Source organism: Falco rusticolus, chromosome 9 (genome assembly GCF_015220075.1).
Source record: "Falco rusticolus isolate bFalRus1 chromosome 9, bFalRus1.pri, whole genome shotgun sequence".
NCBI lineage: Eukaryota > Metazoa > Chordata > Aves > Falconiformes > Falconidae > Falco > Falco rusticolus.
This window is the reverse complement of record NC_051195.1, coordinates 38455992-38475791: the sequence shown is the minus strand read 5'-3', so window position 1 is coordinate 38475791 and position 19800 is coordinate 38455992. Positions and strand designations below refer to the sequence as shown.

At 39.7% G+C, this 19800-nt stretch overlaps 1 protein-coding gene across 1 annotated transcript; it reads left to right on the top strand.

Moving 5' to 3' along the window:
* Positions 1 to 95: 95 nt before the first annotated feature.
* LOC119153317 (minichromosome maintenance complex binding protein) lies at positions 96 to 17688 on the top strand. The gene is given in 17 exon segments (XM_037399602.1): positions 96 to 303; positions 1094 to 1179; positions 2872 to 3012; positions 3326 to 3367; positions 3861 to 3962; positions 5199 to 5328; positions 6714 to 6818; positions 6821 to 6864; positions 7625 to 7725; positions 9550 to 9719; positions 10588 to 10711; positions 12440 to 12557; positions 13217 to 13382; positions 15591 to 15724; positions 16360 to 16524; positions 16929 to 17017; positions 17314 to 17688. Coding segments are annotated over 17 exon segments (1902 nt in total). The 5' UTR covers positions 96 to 245; the 3' UTR covers positions 17441 to 17688.
* Positions 17689 to 19800: the final 2112 nt, after the last annotated feature.

Here is a 19800-nt window from a genome sequence, read left to right as displayed (position 1 = left end):
GCCCTCACCGCTTTGCCCTCCCCTAAGATGGCGGCGCCGGCGACACGCCCTGTCGGCCTCCCCGCGTACGAGCGGGGAGAGGGCGGGCCCAGCCCTGGCAGCGCCGCCATTGCCGCAGGAAGAGGAGGAGGAGGAGGAGGAGGGCGGAAGTGGGGAGCCCCCGTGCTAGGCTGCTGAGCGGGAGTTGGCGGCTGCAGGGCGCCGGCCGCCTGTCCTCGTCCCCTGCGGCGAGGCTCGCCCCCGCCATGCCGTGCGTGGCCGACTGGCTCAACAACCCCTTCAGCATCGTGCAGGGCATCTTCGGTAAGCGCGGGCCGGGCGCGGCCGGGCTCCTCTCAGCAGCCACCCGCCCGCCCTGAGGGCGCCCGTAACCGTGCGGTGGCCGGACGGGGCTTTCCCTCACGGGAGGGCGGCGGGCCGGGCCGGGGAAAGTGGGGACGGGGAAGTGCCCGGGCGAGCTGGGCATGGTGGTGAGGGCGAGTGGCCGCTTCCTCCTTCCCCGCCGGGAGCGGGCGGGAGCCGCGTTCCCCAGGCCTCTGAGGGGGCGCGCGGCCGCGCCGGCGGCGGGGGGTCCTGCCCGAGGGCGGTGCGGGCGGCTCAGCCCGGGCGGCGGGGTCTGTCTCGCCTCGGCAGGCCGGTTATGGGGGCGGGGGGGGAACGAACACGGCATGTTTGGGGTTTCAGGAACAATGCACGCTGGCTACGTGCGTTACCAGTGGTAATATTGCTAGTGACATCAGCTGGAGTTGTTGCTGTACTAGCCTTGATCTTAATTAAAAGCATGTTGAAATAAAAATTTCCTCAGTGAACATAAAGCTGAAAGTGGTACCTCACCTCCTCCACTTTCTAGCTAGGTGTGCTGCAGCGTTCCACAGCTTTTCCGCCCTTCCCAGAGTGGCTGTGTTCATTTTGAGCTGCCTGAAAGGGTATAAAATGCAGTCGGTGCAATTATAAGAAGCATAAAGTAATCTAAACTGCAGTCATTTGCCCACAATATAAGCAAATGTTTAACTCGTTTACTGCGTTAGGACAATGCTGAATAAAAGTTTCGTTACTTGATGCCAATATGCCCATAAATGTGTTTTGTTTGTAGCCCAAAATGTTCCAAACTCTGACTGGGAGAAGAAGGTAACCGAATACTTCAAGGAAAAATTAAAAGAAAATAATGCTACTAACTGGGTAAGATTGTTTTATTCTTTTAGAGTTTCAATAGAGTTTACATGAAATGTTAAGTTTCATTCCTTTTACCTCTTCGTTATTGCAGTGACATGTTTTTGCAAAGCTGTTCTTTTTCCTGATGAGTACGCTTCCACATGTTAGGCCTAGGCTTTGTGATACGTAATTTACATCTCGGTTGCTTTCATCTGTGTGTAAGGCAAAGGAGTAAAATCCCGACTGAAACCGGAGAAACCGATCCACTTGGCTTCAGTGCACTGTTGTGGCCCGGGCCGTAACTGCTGGTGGCTGCCGGTTTGTAGTACAAGCCAGTAGATGGCAGGAGCCGACAAATACTGTCATTTTTGAAAGCGTTAATGCCTGCCCTGGCTGCTGTGGAGCTGCAGTGTTCGTACACGCCAAGTTTCTGAACTGCTGTTTATAAACCCCTTCTCTCATCATCTTTTATCGTGGTGCTGCGAACTTTGTGTGGGGTGAATAAATAGCTGCTTGGGCTGCTTCAGGTTTTAGGAAAAACTACTGTCTGCTAAAACTGCCTTATTGGTCTGGATCAGGCCTGCTTTTTGCAGTTCAGCAAGGAAGCTGTGCTTTAGGTTTAAAAATAAAGCAGCGTACTTGAGTTCAAAAGCTGATATGGTGAAAACGGCATTGTGGAACACTGCTAAATGGCTTAGAAACTTACATCAAATCTGTTCCGATCTAAAAAAAAAAGAAGGGAAATTCTTGGGTTTATTATTTCTCTGTTAGTGAGAGTATTCTGTAATTAATATTTCTGTGCAGTTTAAATTGACATGTAGGTGGCAAAATAGTGTTAAATTTACAACACTAGGAGGAATTCAAAGTGCATTTTCTTAGAGATGAGAAGCATGAGGGAATGTTTGTTTGTTTGTTAAAATGATGTTTCCTGTAGGGCTGCTTCTGGGTTTTGTTGTGTTTTAATGTTGGATGTGGGGGATTTTCAACAGAGTTTATCTTCAAATTCAGAAAACTGTTGTTATTGCAAGTCACATTATTTAAAGTTACACCACATGCCTCTGCATTGATTATTTTTTTTTCCCCTTCTGTTTTTCCATTGTCATGTAAACATAGGTCCAATGTGGACTTGGACATTAACACACAGGTTTCCCACAGGCTTTTGTTACAAGAAATTGTGCATGCAATTGCTATGGTACCACTGGTACATAACAGTAGGAATAAGATAAGTAATACATTCTATTTAATACTGCAGCAGCATTAATTCCCAGTTTAAGAGTTAGTTTCAAATGTTTTCATATGTTTTCAATGACTGAAATGCATTTATTTTATAGTCCAGTATCAGGACTAAGACATGAACAGAACTGGTGGCTTTGGAACTGGAAGAATTTGGGAACTGTTAAGTCTCTGATAATTGCAACTGTTACCTGTAACAGCTATTGCAGAAACTTTTGGCACTGAGATGTGCACATTTTGTTACTGCTTGGATTAGGGCAGGCGATATACTCAGAAAATACTACATACATTACCTGATGAGGCACTGAATTGTCAGAGGCAGTTAATCCTATCAACAGCAATATGGGGGTTGAGGCAAGTAACTGAACAGTAGGATATATCAAATGATCGGGGGTAAGTTGGTGACAGCTTTTCTGTTGGTTTTGGCTTACTTCGGAGCATTTTGTAATATGTACCAGTTGTTTAGAATAAGATCTTTTTTTATAGGTTCCATCACTGAATGATGTTCCTGTACATTACCTAAAACCCAACAGTTTAGTGAAATTTCGCTGCATGGTTCAAGATATGTTTGATCCTGAGTTTTACATGGGAGTATATGAAACAGTTGACCCAAACACAAATGCACGTGTAAGTGAAATAATGATTTATTGTTTCAGTAAATGTTCATCATCTTATCCGTTCTAGTCCTCACATTTCTCTAGTTTCTGAGTTAAACCTACAGAGTCTGTACACTATTTAAAAGCAACCCTGTATGGCTCAAATGGCATAAGTAAGACATCACTTCTTACACTTCTGTTGAGGAATGGAAACTACTGAAATAGTGAAAGCTTTGGCAGTATGTCTTTGAGCACTTTTGACTGCATTGATTTTGTTGCAAGGAATTAATATTCAGGATGCTGTCAGAAACTGAATGATTGCATTGCCTTTCCCTTCTTGACAGGTTTTGCATTTTGGTAAATACAGAGATGTGGCGGAATGTGGGGTAAGTTATACAAGTTATGTGAATTTTGAGATTAAATACTAGACAGAAAGATGCAGTTTATACATGCAGTATAACTTATTTCATACTCACCAGTGAATTCCTGGAGATACTGCTCTTAGAATGCCCATGAGCCTGAGTTAAGGATACTGCTTTACAAACCCGAAATTAATTTTGTGTTTTAAGAGCAGTAGGCTTCAAGCTGTTTCTGTTGTATTTAAAATTTGTTTTGCTTGGGGGGGGGGTGGGGAGGAATGGGGGAAGTGCTCTTAATCTTGAAACTTTCTGCTGTGGAAAACAATTTGCTTCTGGTGGAGCAGCGCAATTAGAATTAAAGTATTTGAGATACAGCCTGATTGGATTCATTGTTTCATGAATATGTAGTCTTGCATGTTTGTTATAACTTCTGGCTGAGTAACTGAATCTGTGGGATTAGTTTAAAAAAAGAAAACAACCTCTAATCAGATTTTTAACCAAACTTCTATTGGTATTCTAGCCTCAGCAGGAAATTGATTTGAACTCCTCACAAACAGTCACCTCAGAGAGACAGACTTTATACTGCGTTCCGGTGCCTGGTGAATCAGCGTGGGTGAAAGAAATATCTTTTTTTGGTTGAGCTAGTGCTCTGTTACACAAACAGTGATGTCCAACTAAATCATTAGCTTTAAGGAGATAAGTTTATTGGAAGTTTCTTTTATTTTGAGTGAATCAGGAGAGGTGGTAGGTGTAGAAAAAGTAAAAAGGAAAAATTAGTCACGTGCTATATGCAGAAAAGGGATGCAAATTAATTTAGGAGCATTGCTTTTTCATCTGTTGGGGATTTAGACTAGATTTTCATGTTTGCTTGGGAGGGTCTTGAAAATTTCTGTTAATTTCTATTTGCAAACGTTTAGAAAAAGAGAAAATTCAATTGAGCCATGGTATTCCATTGGCATTTTCTGATTAAATTAAGACACACAGAGAGATTCTCCTACAAGAACCTGTAAAGGTGCCTGGAACTGACCATGTTAAGACAGTAAGTCCTGGAAAATTGTAGTTATGTGGTTTGACCACAGTATGTCACTTTCTCAATGAGTACTTAAGACATTACAAAATGGTAAAAAGATAAGAGTTTGATGGTAAATCTATGATGATTTGATATTTCATATTTTGAGTTCAGAAAACCGCTACTTGTCAGTGGCACAGAATGCCAATGCAATTTTAAAACTAAGTTAACACAATTTTTGTAATAAAATGGTTGATAAGAGTTAATCTTTGAGTGAAGCTTAAGCAAAGTACTGCAGCAATGGAAATTTAAAGTGAGCCAGACTATTATGAAAACACAATTTCAGTGTTTTGCCCATCATGCTAAGAAAAGAAAAGGTATATTAGCTCTTTCAAAATTCATTTACAAGTGTAGTATTGCTAGTATCTTACAAGTATGTGAACGCTTTCTGTGTGTTTCTTTTCAGAGTAATAACAATAATTGTATCAGATATCCTTTGAATATTATTATAATGTCTGCTCTTCAGGGCTGAGATGTGGGAAAGAAAAAATTCTTGAGATTTTGAGTTGTACCTGACCACAAGCATGTTCTGTGGCTGTAAAGAAACCTCCTTTTTTTAGGGATTGATAATGGGATAGTACTCAGTGGTTTTTAGTTTCTGTTTTCAACAAAGCCAATGACTGCTGTACGCTTAAGCAGGTTATTCATGTATCTAAAGAGGTGACATCTAGATGACTCTTTGAATCACTGTTTTAATGTCTTGCTCAAAATAGGATCATAGCAGTTTGTTTAAGTTCGTTTGGTTTTACTTTGCTTGAGTCTGTCGTTCTCCTTAATCTGCAATTTTACGCATACATTAGTGCAAGCCAAGCACGGGTTAGTCCTTCAACTTCCTACACACCAAGTCGCCACAAGAGGAGCTATGAGGAAGATGAGGATATGGATCTACATCCATCTAAACAGAAAGAGCAACATATGGGTAATAGTAGTTACTGATAAATAGTTATTATGATATCTTTCCAGAATTTGCAAAAATTTCATTTTCAAAACTTGAAATAGTTTGAATCAGTAGTGTTGTTGCAGCCTTTGTAACTAATTTGGTAGCTTTGTTGAAGTCAGCAGTGGTTTAGATTAGAGTAGCATAGAAGAGCCTACAGTGTTGCATGTGTATTACATGACTTGATATTGTCTTCTAGAGTTAATTCCTAACGTCGGTATTTTGTGCGGCAGCACTTGTACATTGCCTTCTGTATGTAACAGCACACAAAGAATTTATAGCAGCAGGCTGAAATGTAGGGGTTCCTGTTTAATTTCCCATTCTATAGCAGATTTCATGGTAATCTGGGGAAAGCCATGTAATCTTGGCTCTCACACTGTGTGTATGGGTCTTAATTGTTTAAACTACAAGTCAGTTAGGTGCTGCTTTGCTACAAACTGTAGTATCTATCTAAAAAATGTGTTCCAGCCTTACCTTTTTTCTGACATGGTTTACTAATCCAACTTCATGAAGGAGCCAGGTTAATAGCAGACAGTTGTGGCATCCTGAAGAAAGCTATTAAACTGTTTAAGAGGATGGTATTTTGAACACTAGCAGCGTACAGGTGGTGTGCAATTCTTATGTTGTAATTGGTCTGTGAACTATTTGTTTTGATCCTCATCTGTGGAGGTGCCACTTAAACTGGCACTGGGGGTTTCTTGGAGATTTTGGCAAGTTTTCTTTTGAACAAGAGAAAGTGTTTAGTTTAAAATCGTTAGTCCTTTTAGAAAAAATAATTGTAGAAACTGTTGCTTGCTTTTATTCTATGTCTATCAGGTTCATTAGTGGAATTCACGTTTTTCCTTTTGTATTCTTACCAGGTTGCAAGGCAGTTTAGACTGTTTTGTCTTCATACTCAGACGAATCAATTGTAGAATAGATCTTTATAGCTTTGTTATTGCTTAAAATTGCAGAGATTTTTACTATAAACTCTTTTGTGGGTGCACACTTTCACCTTTAAGAAATGTCTATAGTTTTCTAGACGTGAGGTGCAGAAAAATGTTACCTTTGCAGCCCTATGGATTTTAGGGGAAAAAAATATCATTCACGCGGTTTAAACATCACATTTTGAAAATGAGATTTGTGGCCATGTTTGGGTTTCTAAAACACATAGATCTTTACCAATACTCACTCACACTTGATAATATAAAATATGCATCTGTGAGACTTTTCTATTCTAAGATTCTCTTCTGTCAAATATATTGCTTTATTAAATATTTTTGGCTGAGATGTCATGTTAAATTAGCTTAATTCTGTGTTGCTCTCTGAAGAAAGTTGTTCACTTTTGCATTTCTGTTTAAAGAGCCTACGAATCCTGTATTTTTCAGGCAGTGGAGGTGATATCCATGGGTGTGTGGAGCCAAAGAGATTAGAAACAGAAGCTTCTGCAGGTCATCATCTCATTTCTCCCAACTGCTCTCCTCCACTTGACTTAAATTTCCATTGCCAGGAGAGAAGGGGCCAGCATGTCTTGTAAAGGTAACAGAAGTGGAGAGATGATGAGTAGTATGGCTGTAGCCTCAGTGAGGCAGACAGAATCTGAAGTTAGAATGTAAGTAGTTAGTCTTGCATTGGTTTATAGCACAGAAATTGTTTCTCGAGTCCAGTATTTTGTTTCTACAGATAATGATACTGTTCTCTCACTATTACGTTAACTTTTCATGAGCACGGAATTTAAATTGCTGAAATCCTTCAACAGCATTTATTAGGGTTTGCACCTTCTCACTGCACTTACTCTAAAAAAATTGTCCATTACTAGATGCTTGAGGGTATAGCTGGTATTGAGTCCTGATGTTTTGCTTTTAGAATTTGTCCTCTATAAACAAAAAAAGTTGTGATGGAACAAGCGAAAAAACCCAATACACTACAATTCTTGTATTTGAAATAGTCATTGATTCGCTAGTATGCTATATTGACTATGAAACCCCCAACACAAAATTGCAGTGCTGTTACTGTGTTGAGTGCTCTCTTATTCAGCAAATCTTGATAAATCAGATGAGAATACAGTTGTTTACATTTGTGTAGCAAAAGAATGCTAATTGGAGAAAACATCCAGTCATAGATGCTTGGTTTTCCAATGTAAGCTTACTGACACTGAGAATGAGGAGAGACCTTTTCACACAGACGGTTCTCAGTCTACATTTGAGTCTCCTGAGATTTTTTCTTTTGTCTGTGTTTGTGTGCAGTCCTGTATCTGACCCATCTGTCTCTGTATTTTAATGTTTTCTCTTTGTGGCAGGTCTATGAGAGCTGGGATACCTTCAAAGTCAATGATGTTCTGGAGGTGTACGGTATTTTGTCTGTGGACCCAGTGCTGAGCATAGTGAACAATGAAGAGAGGTAAGGCTCCCCTGCTGCATGATCCTGAAATGAAGGAAATTTTTATTTCAAGGAGCAAAATATTTTGGCTGTGCTCTTAATACAGACAGGGAAGTGTGTAAATTCATAAAAATTATGCCGAAGAGGTGAATTTCGATGTCTAAAAAAAGCTTGATGTGGAAAGTGTTAGAACCACCGTCCTGTAAACTTGGAAGGCCATGGTACTCTGGTATGTCCATACCCTTGGATACACGATGCACCTTTATTTTTGGTGGTTGTACAGTCTATAAAGCAGAAAGTGCTCCTATAGCTAAACGTTTTGTACCCTTTTATTCCTATTAAACTTTCAGTGAACGAGTGAATAGTGAACAAAGTTTTCAAATAAGCTTTAAAATTGTAAAATATCCTTTTGAAATAATTTGTAAGTCCATCAAAATTACCACTATACGTGGTTCTGAAAAATATTTTTTTTAAAAAAGTTGCATGTCTCCATGTGAAAGTGACCAAAGTTAGTAAAAATTGGGTTGATTTTGTATCATCACGTTATACTGCTGATAGAAATTTCCCATTTCTTCTGTCGTTCTGCAAGTACTTGCTTGACAAAATCCAAACTACAGAAGGATGCAAGAAATCAATTTTTAAAATAAAACTGTGGACAGATCTAACATAGGTACAGCTGATGTCGTGAACCATTGCACTTTATTCCTGTTGGCAATTTTGTTTGTTTTTCTGATAAGTACACTATCGAGAGTGCAGTGTGAATCATCTAGAGTGCCAGCTTCTTAAAAATTGCCTCAGCATGGTCAGCTGCTTTTGGTTATCATCTGTCTTGACAGCTAATCCCAGACTGACAGCTCAGTTGGTCTGTCATAGGTGGTTGGGGTTTTTTCCTGCATGTCATTCTATCAGAAATAGACAAAATGGTGGCATTTAGCAATGTTTTGCATGGAAATACAAGAAACTTCTTTTAATGGAAAGAGTGGATAGTCTGTTGGTGGACTGCTGAAGAGGGTTTGAAGTTACAAAGCCTTTCAACTTGTAAAACTGGTACAGGTTGAATAAATTAGTACAAAACTTTACTATCATCTGGTATAGTCACTTTAGGGATTTTTAGTTTCTACATAACAAAGGAAAACCACATGGAAGACATTTTTTAAGGCATCATCAGGGAGAGCAAAACTTGTGTATCCAAATCCTTAAGAGGCAATACCTTCAGGTTTGAGCAGAGGTACATTAGGATTTCTTTGCTCCTTTTTTTTCAGTCAGCCAGTGATACAGCTGTTCTGTGACAGTCTAGAAAATCTTGTTGTCAGGCTCCAGAACCCAGTGGAGTATGAAAATCCCACGTGTATACACAGAAAAATGTAATAAATCATGATCTTATTTTCTTAAAAGTTTAGACTGTTCAATACATGCTGGACAGGACAGTGTCTAACGTTTTATTTGAAGCTACATCTTACGAAACAGTGCAGCAAATAATACATGTGGTTTTGTTGGGGGGTTTGGTTTTGGGGTTTGGTTTTTGGGGCTTGGCTTTTTTTTTTTTTTTTTTCTTCAGAAAAGTAAGATCTGATTACTTTCTGGAAATAATAGAATCCGAAATTTTTTGGTCAAGCATGCTTTGGCATTTCTGTATCATTATATAATTGTGATTCAGTATTTGTGGTGTTTATGAAAATCATAAAGAAGGTAACTTGAACAAGGGAGGCGTTACCGGGAGCTGGGAGCGGATGTTGTTTGTTCTGATGTGCTGTGTTCTTGGCCTGGTTCCAGCTGCTCTTAGTCAGATGGAGGGAAATTTGTGTGCAGTGTTTCTAAGTCCAGTTGTGCTGTGCCCTGTCCTAGGGATAGCTCAGCCCTCGACCCTATGGAGTGTATGGACACAGCAGAAGAACAGAGAGTACACAGTCCTCCAGCCTCATTAGTCCCCAGAATCCACGTGATTTTGGCACAGAAATTACAACACATTAACCCATTACTGCCTGCCTGCCTTAATGAAGAAGAGAGTAAAACCTGTGAGTATCCGAACTGGACCTCTCTCTGTGTACATGTAAATGTGCAGTTTCCTAGTACGTGTGAACAACTGTTTTGCTCGCCGACAAATGCATCAGTGGGAGGGTTTGAATTTAAATCTTGTTAAATGGAGGAAGCGTTCAACACTACAAAACTGGACAAGATGCAAGTGTTTGTGATGCTTATGCGTTTATTTTTCAAAAATAAATGTGGTTTATATGAAACTTGGTTTTGCATGCTACGTGCCCAAGGATTTTACCAAATTGTTCAGCCGTAAGATTTTATTTCTTTTCAAATGGAGTAGTGAATTGCTGGAAAATTAGATTTCCAATTTAGTGTAACAGTGAGAATAAGAAACATACCGACAACATAAAGAATTGTAATGCTGTGAAGAAAATTAGGCAATTCTATGCTATTGTTTGTGGCCTATTTGACTGTTATTTTTTCGTCACTGAATTATTGCATGCAAACCTCTATTTGATATTTATCATTTTCTTGCTTGTGTGCCTTGTATTGGTTGTCCTGAGCTGCCTACGTGTAAGGGGGAGGGAGTGTGTGTCTGCCTTTAATATAGTATGGATAAGTTATCAGTTTTAGAAATTTGGCTCCAAACTTTACAGCCTTCTGCAAATGCATTACATAATATCTAATAAAAAAATAAAAAGAAAGCATTTCCAAGGTAATGTTGAGTGACTCAGGTTATCCAAAGCCAGTAATTGTCAGTTGGAAAATGAATGTTTATTTTTCCTAGACTGCTTTGGAGTGACTTTTTCTTCATCAAACTGTAAGGGAAGGTAAGATTTATGTAGAGGGAAGAGTGTGAGGAACAGCACATTTTCTGACATTTGTTGTCTTCTGCTCTTTTGTCAGTTGTTTCTAATTTCATGTCTGAGCTGTCACCAGTGAGGGCAGAGTTGCTTGGGTTCCTCACCCACGCCCTTTTGGGAGACAGTTTGGCTGCTGAATACCTTATCTTGCATCTCATCTCTACAGTGTAAGTATTCAGATGCTTGCTGAGAATTTATATATTCATCTCTTAAAATAAATCTTCTTTTATGGAGTTCTTCACCACTTTGCAAATAAACGGCAGAAATAGCTTAAATAGTACTTATTCCAGTAGCATAGATGTGGCTCTTAGGGGGCATGGTTTTAGTGATGGTCTTGGCAGTGGTAGGCTAATGGTTGGACTTGGTGATCTTAAAGGTCTTTTCCAACCTAAATGATTCTGTGGTTCCATGATTATACTTTGGCCAGCTAGAGTTGTCCTGTCATAATAGACACAAATATTTAATTGTCTGAAATAACAGTAAGTTTTGTTAAAAGGCCAGTTTTGTGGCAGTATGTCCTTTCAGCGTTCCTTTGGGAGCTGGACAAAATATTCAAAACACGCTTTTAAACAGAGGTGTGAAAACTTCTTTTTATCTCTGGCTTCTTTTATTGAGTAGGACATGCAACTGACTTCTCAAAGATGGCATTTACTAACTGCAGTAATTATTGTTTAGGTATTAAAAGATACTGAAAGGTACGTTCTGAGAATTTGTTTAATTAAGTGTAGACATATGTTTTGTGGTAAGTTCAAGTGACCCCAGTTAGCATGGGATAGAAATATGCTGCCTGAGCTGATGCTGTAGCTGAATGTGCATCTGTCTTTGCGGCTGATTAAAGTGGATTTGCTTGACATTGTCACTGGATGAAAGAGCCATCCTTTGACTCATTAAAATTTCAGGTGTGAAACTTCAGGCAATATGTTCTGATTAGATTAAGTACAGTTGTCAGGCTCTGATTTAATTGTAGTCTTTCTTGAAAATGAAAATGGATTCCATCTTCTAAAAGAAAAAGTAATTTCTTGGTAAGTAAACCGCTTGTTTTTATGGTTTTTAAGAATTTCATTTTGCTACGAAGTGAATAGTACAGCATGTATTTGTTTCACAGAAGTATTTACAGAGCTGTAATTGGACTCGGCATCTTACTTTTCTTGTACCTCCAACTGATGTATAAAAAGCCGTAACACATTTCTCAGCCTCAGCAAGACAGGTGGTATCAAGACAGATCGAACATAATGCTATAGCACCATAATTATGAGCTGACGAGATTTTTGGTGGGGTTGTTTTTACAGTCTGCCCTGAATCCTTGTCCCATGTAAATATAAGTACTTCGGTATCAGTATGCATTTTTTTTTTCTTTTCATTCTATGCACACTTCATTCTACCTAGTGGGACTGTGAATGCTTTAGCACTTAGACTAGAATGTGTTTTCTCTCTTGGCTGATAACACAAAAAAGCTGAAATTTGACAGGAATGGGGAAAAGATATACAGTAAAAAGAGGGAGAGGAAAGCTGAGGGCAGGTAAAAGAAATGAACGAGTATGATAAGCAGGGAAACCGAGATTAGAGGACAAGAAAGGAAAGGATGAAGTATATTTATTTACTGAGTCATGATAGAGAACAAGGAGAATAGAACATTTAGAAGGCACATTGCAGGATCTCAAGCACTATAAATGTACTGCTTTTGTGCAATGCTGCAAAGCCTTCCAAAGCAGCCTTCAGCCTAACTTAGCTCCTTGGATGCTGGAGAAGGAAGAAAAGGTGGCTATTATTTATGTATGTATTGGTATTGAAACGCTGCTAGCTATCAGAGATACTGTGCAACACTCAAACTGATTGACACTTGTATTCACCACATTAATGAGATGCTTGCCTAACCCGGGTTATTTTTGGTTTAGTTATGCAAGACGAGATGTGCTTCCTCTGGGAAAATTCACAGTCAACTTGAGCGGATGTCCAAGAAACAGTATCTTCACAGAGCACATATACCGCATTATCCAGCAGCTTGTTCCAGCAGTAAGAATTATGGCATTATAGTCCTTTAATATTTGTGGTGGTAGATGTTGGACTAATTGTTCCTACTAAATAAACAATACTTTAAAGGCAGGCTTCTTAAACAAAGGCTTCTGCTGGGCACGTGGAGGGCAGATAAAAATGGAGATACGGTTTGCTTATCAGTTGAAGTCTCTATTTACCTAGTCATCGAGGATGCATGTGGAATGATATCATCCCCTCGTAGGTATTAAACTGACAGAGAGATGCTGCATGCTTTATTTTGTCTTTCTGGATTGATATGTTTATAGACATTTAGGTCATTTAATTATGGTGTCATTACTGTTTATTCCCAAGTTTGTGGATACTGTTTTGCAGAAAATTCATAGTAATTCAATTTGGGGTCATAGTAATTGCTGCAATAAATCATCTGTTGTTTTGCTCCTCCTAGGTGTGGAATACAGGTGATATGAACTTTTAACAGCATTATTTTTCTTTGGAAAATGTGTATTTTAAGTATTTAGCATTTGGACATTTGCATTAATGTATTCTATATTGCGGTAACAAGTTTTGGTTTACTGACTGTGGAGGTTCAGGGTTGTAGCTCTTGTTAATGGAAGCAGTATTTACTAGGGAAGCTGGAGGAGAGGAAATGTGCTGATTGGTTTCTTTTCTTGTTGCAGTCCTATCGGCTACAAATGACCATTGAAAACATGAACCATTCACGATTTATCCCGCACAAAGACTACACAGCCAATCGCTTAGTCAGTGGAGTATTGCAGCTTGCCAGCAACACTTCCCTTGTAGTAGACGAGACTCAGCTTGAGCAAGGACAGCTTGACACAACAGGTAGATGTTGGTTGGTTGGTTGTTTTAAAAAAAGTGAATCTCATCTGGAAGGTTGAAAGTTGATACATTTAAAGACAGTGATGCTAAGTGTGTCCCGGAGGTAATTTTCTATTACAAAACTGTTTGTGGCTTCCATATCCTATTTCGTTGCTTGAACTAGCTTCCTGCTAGTGTGCAGCCCTCTCAGGCAACTTAAGGCTTGATGTCTTGGGGTTTTTTTTTCCCTGTTCTATTTTCTGGAAGTTCCTGATGTTTTGCTCAAATGCTTGCATTGAGTCAGGATCTCTATCCCAGACCACAGATGACCAATAAAATGAAACAAGATGGCCGTTGTTTGGTATAGCTTTGCTTGCATTGTAGAGAACTCCCGACAGTGTCTTTGTCACTTGGTAGAAAAGGCGAATAATTTGAATAATTCTTTAGACCAGTATACCTCTGATTCATTAGAATGAATCAGGCCTTTCACTTCCCTGTGATAATGAATGAAGAAGTGGGGGAAGCGTATGCTGCTTCCTAATTCTTTATATTTCACTGTATATATGGAAACCATCACTGAAAACCGAACTAAAAACTGTAGATAAAAAATAGCTATCACTGTGTGGAACAGCATGATGATTCTGTCTTGTATGCTGATGTAGCACTGCGTGGTATGCTTTCTACAGAGCTTTAGACAATTAATTTAACTATAAACTACATAGAAGAGGTGAGTTGCAGTACCTATTAGAAATTCAGTAACTGGAGAATGCATAGAACAGATATCTGTGGTGATTTCAAGGAAAGAAGAATAAAGAGTCATGGGAAGTGACTTATTTCAAAATAAAAATGCGATCTTGAGAAACCTGCTAGAATGTGTGATGCTGTAAACTGTCGGGTCTCCCTAGGAAGTACCAGTACTCTGTCCCATTCAAGCACTTAGTCTGGCAGAACTAGTGAGGTTCAGATTTCAGGTTGATTCTACTTAGAAACATTATTATTTTTTTTTAATTACTGCTATTAGAAGTTGTTTGTTCAAATTATGCACTTGCTTTCAAATCTTCAGTAATTTTTTCTTCCTGTGCTTTAGTAAAGTTAAAAATTTTCCCTAAAGAAAACAGTAAAATAGTAGAAATCTTTGCATTGTTTAAAAAAAAAAAAGGGGGGGAGGGGGGGCACACTAAAATTTACAGAAAAATCTTGCTGTGCTGGATTATAGGTTTTCTAAAATGTTTGTCCTTAGTATCTAAAACCCCTCAACATTTAATGAAAAGTAATAAGTATTAAATGTTGCAGATAAAAAAAGGCTTGTTAATTTTATTTCATTTCTGTTGATGTGATGATGTTCTCTACTGAATGTAGAGTAAAAAAGTAAGAATTTTTAATTTCTTATAACAATGTTGGGAACAAAATTTAATCATAGGCAGGAATAAGTATCTTCAAATCTAGCAGTTGGTTTGGAATGCTTGGAAGCTACAGCTTAGACATTTCAAGTAGGAAAATGTCCCAGAAGTAATCCATAATATTAAATTTGCCTTTATTTACAGTATAGTAAATTAATACTCATCTATTGTTATGTTTTTCTTTTTAATAAATATGTTGTTTGATGCAGTAACACTGCTGAAGAGAAATTCAAACTGTCAGGTACACGTCAGCATTTCAAAGGGAAGATTCCAAGAGTTAACCAGTTAGTTTGTCTATTCTTAACTTTTATAAATTTCAAATAACTTAGTTCCAGGTAAAGCAGTGACTTCTATAAATATTTGGCAAAATGACAATGAGTATGTTTCTCAGCTGTTCTGGTCTTGCTAGCCTATCTAATGTGTTCTTCATCCAGCAAGAGTTGTTTGGTTTGGGGTTTTTTTTGTTGGTGGTTTTTAATTGCAGTTCATGTCAGGTAATAGGTAGTGTTTTCTTCTCTTTTGAAGAGAGGTTTTGTGGGGTGTTTTTTCCCCCACTGTAAATTGTTATCTGGCTTTGTAGGACCTATGGAGAGCTGTTAACACATACACTAGGCCAGATAAAATTTAGGCTTGAAATCCTTCAAGAATTCTTAATTTTGGTCTTAAGAAATGGTTGTCTCGTATCTGGAAGATACCAGATACAGGAAGAAACAGGATGCTTGCAAGGATTATTCTGCTAGCTGCTCATTAAAAACAGATTGGGGGGGGTGGGGAATCACGTCTGCTATTTGTTTAGGTCCAGTTGTCAGAGAATTTATTCTTGCTTTTCTAGGTGTACATAACGTGACAGCACTGGGTAATCTGATAACTTGGCAGAAGGTGGATTATGACTTCAGTTACCACCAGATGGAATTCCCCTGCAATATTAATGTTCTTATCACTTCAGAGGGCCGATCGCTCCTACCGGTATGGCAAGGTCTTCCTGAATTTGGGGAATAACTACAGTTGGTAGCTACTTACTTCGAGCATGTCATTCCAGAGACAAGTGAAGACAGGAAAACGGTCTTGTGACTGAGCTGGTCATGACACTAGCATTAGTTACGGCCTTCTCACTTATGGCTGCAGCCAGGCCAAAAACCTGTTCATCAGAAAACTAGGAGGCCAACCTTCCCTCCCCCTTGGCTGAATCATGGTGATGGCAAGGCAGTGACCGAAGTTCTTAACAGACATCCCAGTAGTGGGGAAAGCCTGCAGATACACTGCCGCTCTCCAAGCCTTATTCTAGCCCAGTCGTTTCTGAGGTGATGGGCGCAGGAATAAAGAGCAGCGGGTCTGGCATTGACCCTAGAATAAACGAGTAGCCTAAGCTTACAAATCCTTGATCTCTTGCATTTCAGCTTTATGAACTGAGTGTTCGCTCTTTTGCCTCTAAGTGAAACTGGCTCCTGCTTGAGTAAGGACTTCACGCTGGTTTTTAAAAAGGGAACTGTTAAATATTGTCTCACCTTAAATTTGGGAAATAGTGACTTCTGTTGCTTTAGAGATTAAATCAGTCTTGGAATAGAAAATGGAAAGAGATAATATGTAATTTTATTTTTCAGTCAGATTGCCAAGTCCACTTACAACCACAGATAATTCCACCAAACATGGAAGAGTATATGAACAGCCTCCTAACAGCAGTGCTGCCTTCTGTGTTGAACAAATTTCGAATTTATCTAAGTTTATTGAGGCTGCTGGACTACAGTATATCTGATGAAGTGACCAAGGTATGGAGGACTTCACCAATGTTTGCAACTCAGATAGAAGGCACATTAATAGAAAGTGACTGTACTTTCCCATTGCTCTCTCCCCATCAGCGATTCTCCTGAAACTTTTCTAAAAACCCAACAGACACATTCTCTTGTCCTGAACGTGCCTTCAAAGATCTGTATTGTCGAGTATTTCAGTATATACTTCACACGTACCCTGCTTTCTAAACCACATTTTGAAAACTAATTATTTTTAAAGACGAGAAGTAGCCTCTTTTTTATTCAGGCTCACTTCCTGACAGCAATGAGTTGAAATGTTTCTCCTGAAATCTAAGGGTAATTATGGCATTTAGCTCCTTAAAAGCTTATCTCATAGCAAAGATTCTTTTTTGCCACTTAATCACGTGCTGTATTGTTTCTAGGCAGTAGAGGAAGACTTTGTAGAAATGCGCAAGAATGACCCTGAGAGTATAACAGCTGATGATCTGCACAGAACTCTGCTTGTAGCAAGGTGGGTAGTGCTGTTCCTCACAACTTTGAGACTTTCTAGCAAGCTGGTAACAAAGGCAATGCTTGTATTCTGCAGTTTGATCGCAGTTGCATGAGACTGCTGGCAATCCAAAGGTGGACTCTCCTCTTCCTTTGTTCCTCTTGTCACAGATTCTTAATTAGTGACGTGTTTCCTCCCCCTTTCTTCCCGGGCTTTTGTAAGATACTGAAAGAAAACTGGGTTTGTACTGTGTTAGCTTATCGAACCTGACTGTGAACGGTTCTGTTCTGTGAATTGTTCTGTTTCTGCTCATCCAGGTTCTTGTCTCTCAGCGCGGGGCAGACAACGCTGTCAAGAGAGAGGTGGCTGCGAGCAAAACAGCTGGAGGCATTACGCAAAGCCCGGCTTCAGCAGCAGAAATGCGTTAACGGGAACGAACTTTAATAGTGGATGTCGCCGTGAGAATTTGTCTAATCCTAGATGGAACCCATACTAAGATTGGAATATTGTTTATACCAGTTTTTGTAGATAATTTATACCAAAAAATTATGGATATTTACCCTTGCAGTCTGAACACACTTAACTCTGTTCAGCCAGTTAAACGTATTTTATGAAGATTTTTTGGAGCCTGTTTTGTAATTGAAAATTGGTAACAATGAGCAAATTGTTTGATATTAAACTTTAATACTGAAGTTGCGTAAACTTATTTCCTTTAATGAGAAGAAAATTTAAGCCAGAGCCCTTCATACACAGCAGTGGTAGGCTCTATTCTGGAGTAAGTTTGTGCTGCAGTTCTTGAATGGCTGAATTCTGAGGCTGAGAGCTTTCAGCTAGCCAGCAGCTGCAGCTGAAAGCAGCATTAGCTTTAGCATCTAGAACTGTGTGCTGCTGCTCCCACAAGCTAAGGCATGTTGCATTTGTAGCAGCAGCATAACGGTGATTACACCATCGACAAAAGAAGTGATTGGATCTTGTCTGTGACATGGTTACAGTTTGAAATACATCTTTATTGTACTTAAAGATGACCATGACTAACTTCTCAGACCTCGCTAATGAGCTTTATTCAGGGGTAACTCCTCTTTCTTTCTAAAAAAAGCATTGACTGGAGAATTGGTGATGCTCATGTACTCATACGAAACATTTCTTTCTACATTACCAGTAATGCAGTGTGTTTAAAGTGTTTGAATAATATCAATGAAGCATTAAGAATGGTCTCTACATACTTATTTGTACTGTAGTTTGAGCTGGTTTTCAGAGGTAATACTGCCCCTGCTGTGACTTGCAGAACTAGTTCAACAAGGGTGGTTTAAGCAGTGAACCATTAAACCAACATGGAGCTGGAGTAAGCCAGAAAGACAATGTGGGAGCAAGTAGGGCTGTCCTGGTGGAGAGAGCCTGCCGGAGGCTGGGATGGAGCTAGTTCTGGATTTTGCTTCAGTTAATCTTCTGAACAAGAAAAAGGGGCTTCTGCCACATTTATATAAAGGTTTTATCAGTTTAAATGTAGTGCTTTCTCATGCCTAAGTGTGCAAAGAGGTGTGCCTCCTTTTTACTGCATTTTTCCTCTTCTAATCACAACGTTGGTTTTGGCTGCACAGCCAGCCTGGAACCATCCTTTTCTTCCCTGCACATTAATAATAATTTGAGTATTTATTATGCCATCTTAAACTGGAGCCGAGCTTGATGCCCTTTCAGATCACTTGCAGCTTTCTTTGAACACTAAAATGAATATTCATGGTTTCATCTGACTTGCACTACGTGACTGTGATAAGCAACTAACAAATGTAGGAAGAAAATTAAGTCTCTCTCCAAAAGGGGGCCTGGTGGGAACACTTAGCTGGGTTGTGACATTGTCTTTCAGTGCTGCTCAGAGGATAGTTTTGTGCATATATAGTCTCATGTAATCCACGACTAGCTCCAGTATTTCATAAATATTGGATGCAGTTCATAAGCTGGAAGGACACAATACTTCTTGGATCACCAAGTAAAAAAAGCAATGAACCAACAGAGCAGATCAGGAATTAGTTTCCATGAAGATATACCCCAGACTGGTGCCTAAGCCTCATCTATTTCAAAGAAAATAAAAATAAACGAGTGACTTGATAGCTATCACTACCCTTGCCCCACAGGATGTTTTAGACTGTAGAGGTCACTATGGAAGTATTTGTACAGATCAGTTTCTCTTTCTCCTACTACAATAATGCCAAATATTTGGAATTTCTTCTCCCTCCTGCAGAACCTTTACAATTACACCAAGGCACAGGCAGATTTTAAGGAGTCCCCTCATCAGCCTCTCTGTGACTTCTCCCCCCCAACACCAGCATTGTAGCTGGAAAGGAAAAAGGCCTTAAGTCATGTATGTGTGGCTTAAGTGACTGGGGTCCTAGTAACATCTGGAAGTGCCTGGAAGGCGGCTGCAGAGGACAGAGCCGGGCTCTCCAGTCATGCCCAGTGACAGCACAAGAGGCCGCAGGCACAAACTGAAACACAGGAGGTTCCCTCTGAACATCAGGAAATACTTTTTACTATACAGCAGCTGAACACTAGAAGAGGTTGCCGAGAGGGATGATGGAGGCTCCAGTGTGGGCTACTCAGAAGCAACCTAGATGTGGTCTAGGACAACCAACTCCACGTGGCCCTGCCTGAGCCGGGGAGTGGACCAGACAGCCTCCAGCAGCCCCTTCCAACCTCAGCCCTCCTGAGGTTTCCAGAAGCAAGCAAGACACAACCCATCCATCTTGAAAACCTAAAACCCCGCAGCCCTGGAGTGCCTTATCCCGTAACGTCACAAGCCAAAAACCATC